Source organism: Pongo pygmaeus, chromosome 12, assembly GCF_028885625.2.
Source record: "Pongo pygmaeus isolate AG05252 chromosome 12, NHGRI_mPonPyg2-v2.0_pri, whole genome shotgun sequence".
NCBI lineage: Eukaryota > Metazoa > Chordata > Mammalia > Primates > Hominidae > Pongo > Pongo pygmaeus.
In genome coordinates, this window is record NC_072385.2 from 109,268,641 (window position 1) to 109,281,710 (window position 13,070).

The following is a 13,070-nucleotide window of genomic DNA, read 5'->3' on the forward strand; positions in this document are numbered from 1 at the left end:
TCAGAGCTCACTGAACAAATAAACTATGGGGGAAAAAAGTAGCAAAAAATCTAAAATGGAATGGCTTCTGAAATGTAATATGAAAACTTTCTTATTTATCTACAAAATGTACACTGACTATTGAAAAACACACCCACTCAGATGTAAAGGCAGCAATGCAATCACCAGGAGTAACTGGAACTTGAGCACTGAAAAACTTTAGAGGAGCCTGAAAATTCAAGAAGTAAACAAAGGCTTGCTGTTAGTCCATCCATGCCTTTACAAGAATTAGAAAAAGTCCCTTAACTCCTAAGGTCCCAGCCCTGCCCCACGGCACAGGGTTCAGTGAATAGAACAGACACTAGAAATTAGACTCCATCCATCCTCTCAGCTAGGCTCCTCAGCAGTGAATAGCCCATCCAACCACACTTGGAACTCCTCAGTTAAAGCACTTAAGTCTAAAAACATCAATTTTAGTAGATATATGACATATATTCTTTCCTTCTTCCCTCCTCACTCCCTCTCTTTCTCATTTCTATTCTTTTTTTCTGTGAGCAGAGTAATGGAAAGGATACACATTTGTCTCTTTCTTGAACATAATCAAAATTGAAAACAATTCACACAGTATAAAGGAAGAAGCTGAAAGGAATGCTCTCCATCAGCTATTTGATGAAACTCCCCTTCATATTTATATCTGAGACTGAAACCACATTGAAAAAATATTTTAAATACATATAACATATATAATACTATGTATTATAGATATAATAATCACATATTATAGATTATACATATTATATAAAGAGAAGATACAGAGAGCTAGTATTCTTTTTAAAAACACATTTCTATTTACCTAGTGATTTTGGTAGCAGATTCTTCACAAATTCTGCATGATCCCCCACGTGCAGTATGCTGTAGACGCTGGTATTCATTAATTCCTCCTGATTGTAACCTAAGTAGCTGGTTACATTCTCTGACACAAATACAATTCTCCCTTCACAGTTCACAACAAAGAAAAATCCATCCAAAGCCTGCAAAACCAAAAGAAAAAAATGGTTTGGAGGTTGAAAGATAAAAGAAAAATTAAACTATACATTTTTCTATTAAAAAAGAGATCAGAAATATATGTCAAGACCTGGTCTCTGTCCTCAAGGAAACTGTGATACTGCAGGAGAGAGAGACATAAACATAATAAAATATCAGTGATAAAATGCAGATCACAGACATACACAAAATAGTCTATAAGCACACAGAAGGATGTCTAATTTGGGATCAGGGTGGGGGTCAAAGAAAGGTACAGACCCCTACCTAACATATAAAAGGCATAGTGGGGGAGGAAGAGGATTGAAAGAAGAACATTCCAGGAAGTGGAGAGAGCACAGCACAAAAAGAAAACGAACAGGCAGTTTGGAGCTGCTGGAGTATATGGTACAAGGCGAGTCAGCAGAGGTGGACAGGAGCCAAAATCACAGGGGCTTCCTATGCACTGAGATGGAGCCAGGGGTCTCCAAAAGGAGACATATGCATCCTACGGGGCATATAATATCCACAAGGGAGCACGGGAAAAGTTAGAAACTCTATGTATATTGTAATCTAAAACATAATAAAGAAATGAAGCTTAAGCATATTAACACTCTGGTGCCTGACTCGGTGCAGACAGTCACATATTACACAAACCCTGGTATCCTGAGGAAGGGCCAGAATACAGAGGTTGACTGTGGCACCTTACTTATTTGTCATCTTTTCATTTATTGCAACACGTTCCAGCTTACTTGCTGCAGAATGTATATAAGCAATAAAATCAAGATTCTGAAAAAATAGAACATTTACAGAATTTTGTAACAAAATGTAAAATGACCATAAAAATCCTTTGGATCATACAGGGTCTGCTGGTATCTACGGCGAAATTAAAGGACCTATCTAACAATGTTGACGGGTTACTCATTTTTCCTTTTAAAAAAGACCAGGGGGCTGGGCGCAGTGGCTCACACCTGTAATCCCAGCACTTTGGGAGGCTGAGGCGGGTGGATCACGAGGTCAAGAGATCAAGACCATCCTGGCCAACATGGTGAAACCCCGTCTCTACTAAAAATACAAAAAATTAGCCAAGTGTGGTGGCAGACATCTGCAGTCCCGGCTACTCGGGAGGCTAAGGCAGGAGAATGGCGTGAACCCGGGAGGCGGAGCTTGCAGTGAGCCGAGATCGCGCCACTGCACTCCAGCCTGGGCGACAGAGCAAGACTCCATCTCAAAAAAAAAAAAAAAAAAAAAAGGCCAGGGTACCAAGTTTCCTGTCTAGCAGATACTCTCCAAAAAGTAAACACATTTTTTTCCTTCAGGATTAAGATGAAATTTTAACAATGAATAAAAAGTAAACTGCTTTTTAAAAAGACACTAATGCTACAGAGACAGCATGTGAAAATGGATGTTTGGAAATGTTACCACTGTTACAATTTTGTTCCTGAAAATGACGTGATACTGAAAATGTCGTGACACTGAAAATGACGTGATACTGAAAATGACCTGAATAGCTTGTATAATTTATCTTATCTCATCAGTTTAAAATCTTAGAGCATTTTCTGTTGAAAAATCTTCCAATTAGATTCTCAGTGGGCTTTGGCCCTTTTTTTCTTTTTCTTTTTTCTTTTGAGAGAGTGCAGTGGCAGGATCTTGGCCCACCGCCACCTCTGCTTCCTGGATTCAAGTGATACTCCTGCTTCAGCCTCCCATGTAGCTGGGATTACAGGCATGTGCCACCATGCCCCACTGATTTCCGTATTTTTAGTAGAGATGGGGTTTCCCCATGTTGGCCAGGTTGGTCTTAAACTCCTTACCTCAGGTGATCCACCTGCCTTGGCCTCCCAAAGTGCTGGGATTACAAGCATGGGCCTCCATGCCCAGCCCTGTTTTTTGTTTTTTTTTTACTGTGAAAATGCAACATCTTCTGATGTTTGGAAGAATCATTTTTTTTTTTAAATCAAGGGAACTGGAATGTCAATAAAAACCTCTGCATAGTTTGTGGGTAGGATTTAAAAATGAGTATCATAATTTAGTAAACACATCCAATGATATGATATACTTTTCCATTTGCCTCTACCTTATTTTTGAGAGGTGCATTTTTCAGCTAAGATGATTAGTTTTTAATTGAGAAAAACTAATATATATTTATGGTATACATGTTTTCAAATACGTATACATTGTAGAATGGCCAAATCAAGCTAATGAACATAAGCACTACCTCATATACTTATCATTTTTTTGTGGTGAAAACACTTAAAAGCTCTCTCTTTGCAATTTTCAGGTATAAAATAATTGTTATTAACTACAGTCACCATAATGTACAATAGATCTCTTGAACTTATTCTTCTCATCTAATTGAAAGGTTTTTATCTTTTGACCAACATCCCTCCAATCCCCCCAATCCTTCACGCAGCCCCTGGTAACCACCATTCTACTCTCTCCTATGAGTTTGACTTTTTTAGATCCCACATATAAGTGAGATCATGTGGTATCTGTCTTTCTGTGTCTGGCTTTTAATTAACATAATGTCTTCTAGGTTCATACATGTTGTCGCAGATGACAGGATTTCCTTTTTAAAGGCTGAATAGTATTCCGCTCTGTGTATACATGGCATTTTCTTAATCCATTCATCCATTTTTGGACACTTAGGTTGATGCAAATTAAAACCATGATAAGATATCACTTCATATCTGTTAAGCGTAGGTGAGGGTGTGAAGAAAAGAGAACATCTATTATGGGAAGTAGTAGGGAGGTTCCTCAAAAAATTAAAAATAGAACTACCATATGATCCAGTAATCCCAGTACTGGGTATATATCCAAAGGAAATGAAATCAGTATGTCAAAGAGATGTCTGCACTCCCATGTTCACTGCAGCATTATTCACAATAGCCAAGATATGAGGATCAAGCTAAGTGTCTGCCAACAGATGAATGGACAAGATTATTTAAGCCAAATATTAAAATAAATTAAATTTAGTAATACATCTCCATTATCACTCCATCACAAAGAATATAACCAAGATTTAAAACAAGATTGAAGCACAACCCATTGTTCTCATTTAAAATATTGCTAATATTTTCTCTAGCAAGAACAAAAAGGAATAAAGCTATTTTTATCCTACCCGATTGCTGTGACTTACTTAGTCCATAATGCAAAGGAGACAGGGATGTGATTAATAATCTTTAAAATCTCAACACTAGATAAACTCTTTGTTAAAATATTTTGGGTTTAGATGAGCACAGGAAAGTACCCTCATATCTAAATTGGGTTTATAAAACCCCTCAGATTAGCTATAAGTCTCATAATAGGTGATCAATGTATATTTACTTACCTTGAAGTTTATATAAAAATAGAATTTTAAAAGATTTATTTTTCAAAAATAGACCTATAAAAATGTTCTTTGCATCAGTGTAAATACAATTTAACTTGCTTTTTATTATAAATATATACTTATAAAAATTAAAATATAAAAATGAGGTTGATAGTGGAAGATCTGCCAGAATTCCACCCTCAAGAGACTAGTAACATTTCAGGGAATAATTTTTGAGACTATTCCTATGAATATAGAAGCATCTCTATTTTCTAAAAGTATATCTGGTTAATATAATCTGTTATTACTTGTTCTCGTTCTACAAGTTTCCCTCATGTTGTTTATCTAATTAACTTCAAAGTGTGCTCCTGGAAAGGAATCTTCCTATTGCTCCAAGTCCTGTCAGCTAGTTTTATGTTGTACTGCATACAGAGAAGACAACAAATGCCTATGCATTTCAGTAATCAATCTGAGAACTTTTCCAAACTCTGCCCAGGATGTCATCCTTTGAAGAAGACCACTGTGTGTCACACAGAAGGGTTCACATTAGCCAAGGCTTCTCACAGGGCCCTGGCTTTAAATGAGACTACCAAAGTGACTGTGATTGGACAAAGTTCTGGGAATAAAAGACATCACCCAAAACTATAAAAACCCTAGAAGAATATCTAGGCAATACCATTCAGTACATAGGCACGAGCAGAGATTTCATGATGAAAATGCCAAAAGCAACTGCAATAAAAGCAAAAATTAACAAATAGGATCTAATTAAACTCAAGAGCTTCTGCACAGCAAAAGAAACTATCATCAGAGTGAACAACCTAAAGAATGGGATAAAATTTTTGCAATCTATCCATCTGACAAAGGTCTAATATCCAGTCTACAAGGAACTTAAACAAATTTACAAGAAAAAAACAACCCCATTAAAAAGCAGGCAAATGGCATGAACAGACACTTCTCAAAAGAAAACATTCATGCAGCCAACAAACATATGAAAAGCTCAACATCACTGATCATTAGAGAGATGCAAATCAAAACCACAATGAGATACCATTTCATGCCAGTCAGAATGGTGATTATTAAAAAGTCAAAAAACAATAGATGCTGGCAAGGTTGCAGAGAAAAAGGAATGCTTTTACACTGTTTGTGGGAGTGTAAATTAGTTTAACCATTGTGGAAGGCAGTGTGGTGATTCCTCAAAGATTTAGAGGCAGAAATACCATATGACCCAGCAATCCCATTACTGAGTATATATCCAAAGAGACATAAATCATTCTGTTATAAAGATACATGCATATGTATGTTCATCACAGCACTATTCACAATAGCAAACGCCTGGAATCAACCTAAATGCCCATCAATGATAGACTGGATAAAGAAAATGTGGTACATATACACCATGGAATACTATGTAGCCATAAAAAGGAATGAGATCGTGGTCCTTTGCAGGGACATGGATGGAGTTGGAAGCTGTTATTCTCAGCAAATTAATGCAGGAACATCAAACCAAATGCTGCATGTTCTCACTTATAAGTGGCAGCTGAACAATGAGAACACATGGACACACAGCGGAGGGAACAACACACACTGAGGCCTGTCGGGGGCAGGGGTGGCAGGAGGGTGAGTATGAGGAAGAATAGCTAATGGATGCTGGGCTTAATACCTAGGTGATGGGTTGATCTATGCAGCAAACTACCATGGCACACATTTAGCTATGTAACAAACCTGCACATTCTGCACATGTACCCTGGAACTTAAAAGTTGAAGGAAAAAAAAAGTGTGGCACATCCTCGTTCTCTCCCTCTTTCTCTCTCCTGCCGCCTGGTGAAGAACATACTTGCTTCTCCTTTGCCTTCTGCTGTAATTGTAAATTTCCTGAGGCTTCCCTAGCCATGTGGAACTGTAAGTCAATTAAACCTCTTTCCAGCCAGGCACGGTAGCTCATGCCTGTAATCCCAACATTTTGGGAGGCCAACCGGGGTGGATCATGTGAGGCCAGGAGTTCGAGACCAGACTGGCCAACATGGCGAAACCCCATTTCTACTAAAAATACAAAAATTAGCCGGGCATGGTGGTACATGCCTGTAGTCCCAGGTACTTGGGCGGCTGAGGCACAAGAATTGCTTAAACCCAAGAGGTGGAGGTTACAGTAATCCGAGATTGTGTCACTGCATTCCCACCTGGGCGACAGAGCAAGACTCTGTCAAAAGACAAAACCAAACAACCAAACAAAAACATCCCTCTTTCCTTTATAAATTACCCAGTCTCAGGGTTTTGTTTGTTTGTTTGTTTTTGTTTTTTTGAGACAGGGTCTTGCTCTGTCACCCAGGCTGGAGTGCGGTGGCGTGATCTTGGCTCACTGGAACCTCTGCCTCCCGGGTTCAAGAGATTCTCCTGCATCAGCCTCCTGAGTAACTGGGATTACAGGCATGTGCCACCATGCCAGGCTAATTTTTGTATTTTTAGTAGAGACAGGGTTTCACCATGTTGGCCAGGCTGGTCTCGAACTCCTGACCTCAAGTGATCCGCCCGCCGTGGCCTCCCAAAGTGCTGGCATTACAGGTGTGAGCCACCACGCCTGGCCCAAAATCAGGTATTCTTTATAGCAGTGTGAAAATTGACTAATATACTCTCCCTCTTTGTCAGGGATACCAGCTGTAGGTTTAGTCTCTTTACATAATCACATATTTCTCAGAGGTTTTGTTCATTCTTTTTTATTCTTTTTTCTTTATTTCTGAGTTGACTGAAGAACTGGTCTTCGAGCTCTGAGATTCTTTCCTCAGCTTGTTCAATTCTGTCATTAATATTTCCAATTATGAAATTTTTCTTGTAGTGAGTTTTTCAGTTCTATCAGATCAGTTTGGTTCTTAAAATAGCTACTTTGTCTTTAACCTGTAATATCATTTTACTGGATTCCTAAGATTCCTTGGATTGGGTTTCAACCTTCTCCTGAATCTCAATGATCTTTGTTGCCATCCAGATTCTGAATTCTTAGTCTGTCATTTGAGTCATTTCTGCCTGGTTACAAACCATGGCTGGGGAGTTAGTGCAGTTGTTTGGAGGTTAAGAAAACACTCTGGCTTTTTGCGTTTCCAGAGTTATTACACTGGTTCTTTTGCATCTGATGCTCCTTTAATGTTCAAAGGTGCTGTCCTTTCAATGGAGCTTTTTGCTTTTATATTCTTTGATGCCCTTGGTTTTTGCCTGTGGTATAAGTTGGGTTCAGCTGAAAAATATGAAATACTTCACAAATTTGTGTGTCATCTTTGTGCAGAGGCCATGATAATCTTCTCTGTATTGTTCCTATTTTAGTATATGTGCTGCCAAAGTGAGCACCACATCCAAGTTTTGATTTCTTTCCAGAATGCTTATGAAAAGGGAGCACAAGCAACTCTCCTCCCCAAGTCATGTCTATGATTATGGCAACAAATCTGGGATGGACAGTACAAAAGGAACTATCCCAGGTCACATGAGTAAACTGGATGTTATCATAGCACTGGTCATTTTTCATTGCTGTTCCAAAACTTGAGGTGACCCCACTGCCACAGAAGTCTGCTGAGAAACCCCAAAATACCTCCAACCTCCAAAGTGAGGCCACTCTGGGAAAATTGGAAATCTTTAAAAGGCAGCAGGATGTGTTGAAACAGAAGCTTGGAAGAGAGATCTGGGCTAAGGATAGACCTTTGTGATTCACAGGTACATATAGGAATCATTTGGGTCTCTTGTTTATTTTTTACTTATTTATTAATTTATTTATTTTGAGACAGAGTCTCACTCTGTTGCCCAGGCTGGAGTGTAATGGTGCAGTCTCAGCTCACTGCAACCTCTGCCTCCCAGGTTCACATGATTCTCCTGCCTCAGCCTCCTGAGCAGCTGGGATTACAGGCGCTGACCACCACGCCCGGCTAATTTTTATATTTTTAGTAGAGATGGGATTTTGCCATCTTGGCCAGGCTGCTCTTGAACTCCTGACCTCAAGTGATCCACCCGCCTTGGCTTCCGAAAGTGCTGGGATTACAGGCGTGATGCACCATGTCTGGCCTGTTTATTTGTTTTTAACTACAATCATCTTTTCCCCTAGTAAAGAACACTCTGATTTCCTCTGGGAAATTTTCTTCCCCACTACACGAAGCCTTATGGGATTCTTAATCAGGCCATTGGGAGACTTCCTCCTCAAATGTGAATCTTGAGAATAATTACAAAAAGCTAAACATAGCAGGAGTACACTCATTCTAGCAGCAGGGCACTGCCCAGATGGTTCTTTCTAAGAGACCGTTAACAAAGCTTTTGGTTTCTAGCCTCCTTAAGATATTTTGATTTCATCCCATTTCCAAGCATGGTTCTATGATATCCAAACAGCATTCCAATAAATTCATATTTGCTTAGTCAGAGTTGATTTCTATTGCTTCAAATCAGAGAAATGCAATTGATTTCATATATGTAATTCACATACATGTGTATACGTTATATAGACAAAGACACAGATAAACCTTCCCAGGAAATGTGCACAGAATAAAAAAAGGGAAAAAGCCAAGGCTAGACTCCTGGGGGATACTAACATTTAAGAGGCAATTAAGGAAAGAAATCTGAGAAAAAGGCTGAGGAGTAACCAGAGGGGTAGAGAAAGAACACTGTGAAAGGGGCCATGGAATGTGTAAGGTAGTGGGAATGAGTGGTCAGCAAGTGTCAAAAGCCACAAAGAAATGTAGGGAATGGTACAAAGCAAGTTAAGGAAGCTAGAATGCATGTGCAAGATATAGTGAGACCTCCCTGACTGAAGCAGAGTTTTCTTATGGACTAATGGAAACAGGAGGGTTAGAGTCAGATAATGCAGAACTCTGACCAGCAGGCAGAGGAATTTTAGACAGCAAAGGGAGGAAATGAGCTTTAAAAAAATGCCCATACTGGACTTAATGAGTACTAACTATGTACAAAGTACTCTGCTAAGAAATTGTGTCACTTAATTTTTAAAATAATTCCATGATGTAAATACCCAGTGTCTAACACACTAGGTATTCAACAAATCTTTGTTGAATAAATACATTCTAATATTACCCTCTCATTAGATGTGCGAAAATTTCTTCCAGTACCTTCATTCTTTACCCGTGCTACCTTTATTTCATATTTTTTAAAAGAGAAATAGGCCGGGCGCGGTGGCTCACGCCTGTAATCCCAGCACTTTGGGAGGATGAGGTGGGCAGATCACGAGGTCAGGAGATCGAGATCATCCTGGCTAACACAGTGAAACACCGTCTCTACTAAAAATACAAAAAAATTAGCCAGGCGTGGTAGCGGGCGCCTGTAGTCCCAGCTACTCAGGAGGCTGAGGCAGAAGAATGTCATGAACCCGGGAGGCAGAGCTTGCAGTGAGCCGAGACCACACCACTGCACTCCAGCCTGGGCCACAAAGCGAGACTCCATCTCAAAAAAAAAAAAAAAAGGGGGTACCTGAGGGCCACAAAAAATATATATAATTATATATATATATATATATAAAATTATATATATATAAAATTATATATATATATATAGACACAGACACAGACACACACACACATATACATACATATGTCTTTAAACATTCATGTAGGAGAGAAAGCATTTGAAGTAATGAGGATGCTTGGAAACAAGACATCTATATTGAAAATGCAGGGAGTAAAGATTAGATAGAAAATGCAGGGGTGAAAATTACACAGTAATTACAAAGCCATTCAAATTTAAAAGTTCTTTACGTTACAAAGTTTGACAGTTAAAATAATAATTCTCTTAGAATGTTTATATAAACAATTTAAACATTTTTATTCAGAAAACTGTAGAAAATCATGTACTGCAATAAACTGTGGGATCCTTCATTCAAAAGTAAAATTCTATGGTATACATATGGATGACACTACCTAGCTAAATAAATCTAATATTAATATTTTATTTTCCCAACTAGGCCTAACCACCACAGAAATAAAAGGCAAAGCCATATAATAAGCTTCAAATTTTCCATCTCACTGCTTAGAATGCCTTCATGAAAATTTCTTATGTTCATTATTCACTTTTGATTCTGAAACAGTAACAACTGTTGAATAGTTCTCATAATAAAATAATTATAAAAAGTTCTTTACTTTGTTTTATAATTTATTAACTGGATATAAGGCATTTAAAAAAGAAAAAACCAAATTGGCTACAACAAAGATTTTAATCACTTTCTGAGTCAATGAAGACACCTACCTCCAAAAGAAGAGGTCCCAAGGATTCCTTTTCTATCACTCCTTGACTACTTGATGAGATGTCTGATTTCTGTACATCATCATCAGTTGTTGATTTCTCTATAATAAAGAAACTTAAAAAAATCACATATCTGAAAAGAGCTTATTTCCATAAAGTCAAGTTTACGAAGACATAGATCTACCAAATTTCAAATTCAAATAACATTTAGTCAGTATCTAGGCACTTTCACACTAATCTTAATTATGCTCATTTTACGGATTATAAAATGGAACATCACAAAGGTTAAGTAATGTGCCTGAAAACATATAACTAATACATGGTAGCATGAAGATTTGAATACTACATCCAGTGTTTCAACAATGAGAAAAATGCTATAAATATATTGCCTTTTTAAAAAGTCCATACCATAAGTTTTGAGAAATGGGTAAGTTGTAAAAGAAAAATTATTTCCTCAAGTTTTCTTTCTTTTTCTGATTTGATCAAGTGCCATTGAAGAGAGAATGAAAATATGATTTTTCCTTTTGAGAGCCTGCATGAACTCACTCACATTTCACGTTCATGCCATGATGCTCTGATTGATAAAACTGAAACTGCTAAGTAATTGGGAGTTCTTTTGTGAGGTGACGTTGCATATCCCATCATCTGAAAGCGGAATCATATTTAAATAATAAAAGTTTCTGATATGTCAGACTAGTTAACCAAAAGCCAAATATGGTATTATTGAGCACAGAAATTCATATTTTCACTTTAAAACGGAAGTATTTCAGGGTTGGGTGCAGTGCCCCAAGCCTGTAATCTCAGCGCTTTGGGAGGCAGAGGTGGGAGGATTGATGGATGCCAGGAGTTTGAGAACAGCCTGGGCAACATAGCGAGACCTTTATCTTTACAAAAAATTTTTAAAATTAGCTAGGTGTGGTGGTGCATGCTTGTAATCCTAGCTACTCAGGAGGGTGAGGTAGGAGGATTGCTTGAGCCCAAGAATTTGAGGCAGCAGTGGGCTATAATTGTGCCACTGCACTCCAACCTGGGTGTCAGGATGAGACCATGTCTCAAAAACAAGAAGAAGGATTTCAAGTATTCCAAAAAATACAGAAAATTATACAGCACATATTAATATAGCCACCATTCGGTTTTCACAGATGTTAACGTCATTTGCCTCAGATCTTTCCTTTTTAAATAAATACATGTTGCAAATACAGAGAAAGCCCTGCCCTCCCTCCTCTGTCCCTTTTTGCAGAAGTAACCATTATTCTGAGGTTGCCATAATCATTCTAAGCATTTTTTCATACTTTTACTACATATGTATGATTTCATAAACAATATATTATTGTTATATATATAAACATATATATACATAAACAATGTTATTGTTTCATGTTTTAAGGTTTACATAAATGTATAGTTATATATACCATTAGTCCTCCACATCCATGGATTCTACTGACCACAGATCAAAAATATTTGAAAACGAATTGTGTCTGTGCTGAATACATATAGATTTTTTCATCATTATTCCCTAAACAATACAGTACAACAACTATTTACATAGCCTTTACATTGTAGTTAAGTATTTTAATAGGTAATCTAGAGATTATTTAAAAGTACATGGGCCAGGCAAGGTGGCTCACGTCTGTAATCCCAGCACTTTGGGAAGCCAAGGCGGGCAGATCATCTGAGGTCAGGAGTTGGAGACCAGCCTGGCCAACATAGTGAAATCCTATCTCTAATAAAAATACAAAAATTAGTCGGGCGTGGTGGCACATGTCTGTAATCTCAGCTACTCAGGAGGCTGAGGTACAATAATTGCTTGGACCTGGGAGGCAGAGGTTGCAGTGAGCTGAGATCCCGCAACTGCACTCCAGCCTGGGCGACAGAGTGAGACCCTGTCTTTAAAAAAAAAAAAAAAAAAAAAAAAGTACATGAGAGGATCAATTATAAGCAAATACTATGACATTTTATCTTATTTTTAAATTTTGCTTGTTTTATTTTATTTTAAGAGACAGGGATCTTGCTATGTTGCCCAGGCTAGCCCTAAACTCCTAAGTTCAAGCAATCCTCTAGCCTCAGTCTTCCAGGTAGCTGGGATTACAGACATGCACCACTGCCCCTGGTTACTACACCATTTTATATCAGGGACTTGAGCATACTCAGATTTTAGTATCAGTGGGAGGTCATGGAACCAATCCCCCACACATACCAAGGGACAATTGTACAAACTTTTTCAACTTACTTTTTCCACTCAATATTATGTTTGAGATTTAACCACATTGATACATGTAGGTTTGATTCATTCATTTTAACTGCTGTTAAGAGTATTATATGATATAAATAATCCGTAGTGGATTTCTATTCCCCTACTGATAGGTCTTTTGATAACTACAGTGCTATAATAAACTATTTTTGGTATTTCCTCTTTTGTACACATGTCACAGTTTCTTCAGGATAAATACTAGAAGTGAAATTGCAGGATCATAAGGTCTGCGTAACTTATATCACTAGGTATTGACAAACTGCTCTCCAAAGAGGTTGTAACATTGGTTTTGCT

General features: G+C 37.9%; 1 protein-coding gene and 1 non-coding gene across 8 annotated transcripts in view; both read right to left on the bottom strand.

The window, feature by feature from the left end:
* The window catches only part of NCOA1 (nuclear receptor coactivator 1), a 277,415-nt gene that overhangs the window by 86,214 nt on the left and 178,131 nt on the right, over positions 1 to 13,070 (bottom strand). For all 7 annotated transcript variants that reach the window (XM_054473265.2, XM_054473263.2, XM_063648895.1 and 4 more), the window contains 2 exons: positions 10,526 to 10,623; positions 833 to 1,010 (listed from right to left, as the gene is read on the bottom strand). In XM_054473265.2, the coding sequence (XP_054329240.1) occupies positions 833 to 1,010; positions 10,526 to 10,623 (276 nt within the window). The remainder of the gene's footprint in view (positions 1 to 832; positions 1,011 to 10,525; positions 10,624 to 13,070) is intronic.
* On the bottom strand, positions 7,536 to 7,642 carry LOC129031044 (U6 spliceosomal RNA). The gene has a single exon (XR_008500921.1). It is a non-coding gene; the product is annotated as a U6 spliceosomal RNA (small nuclear RNA).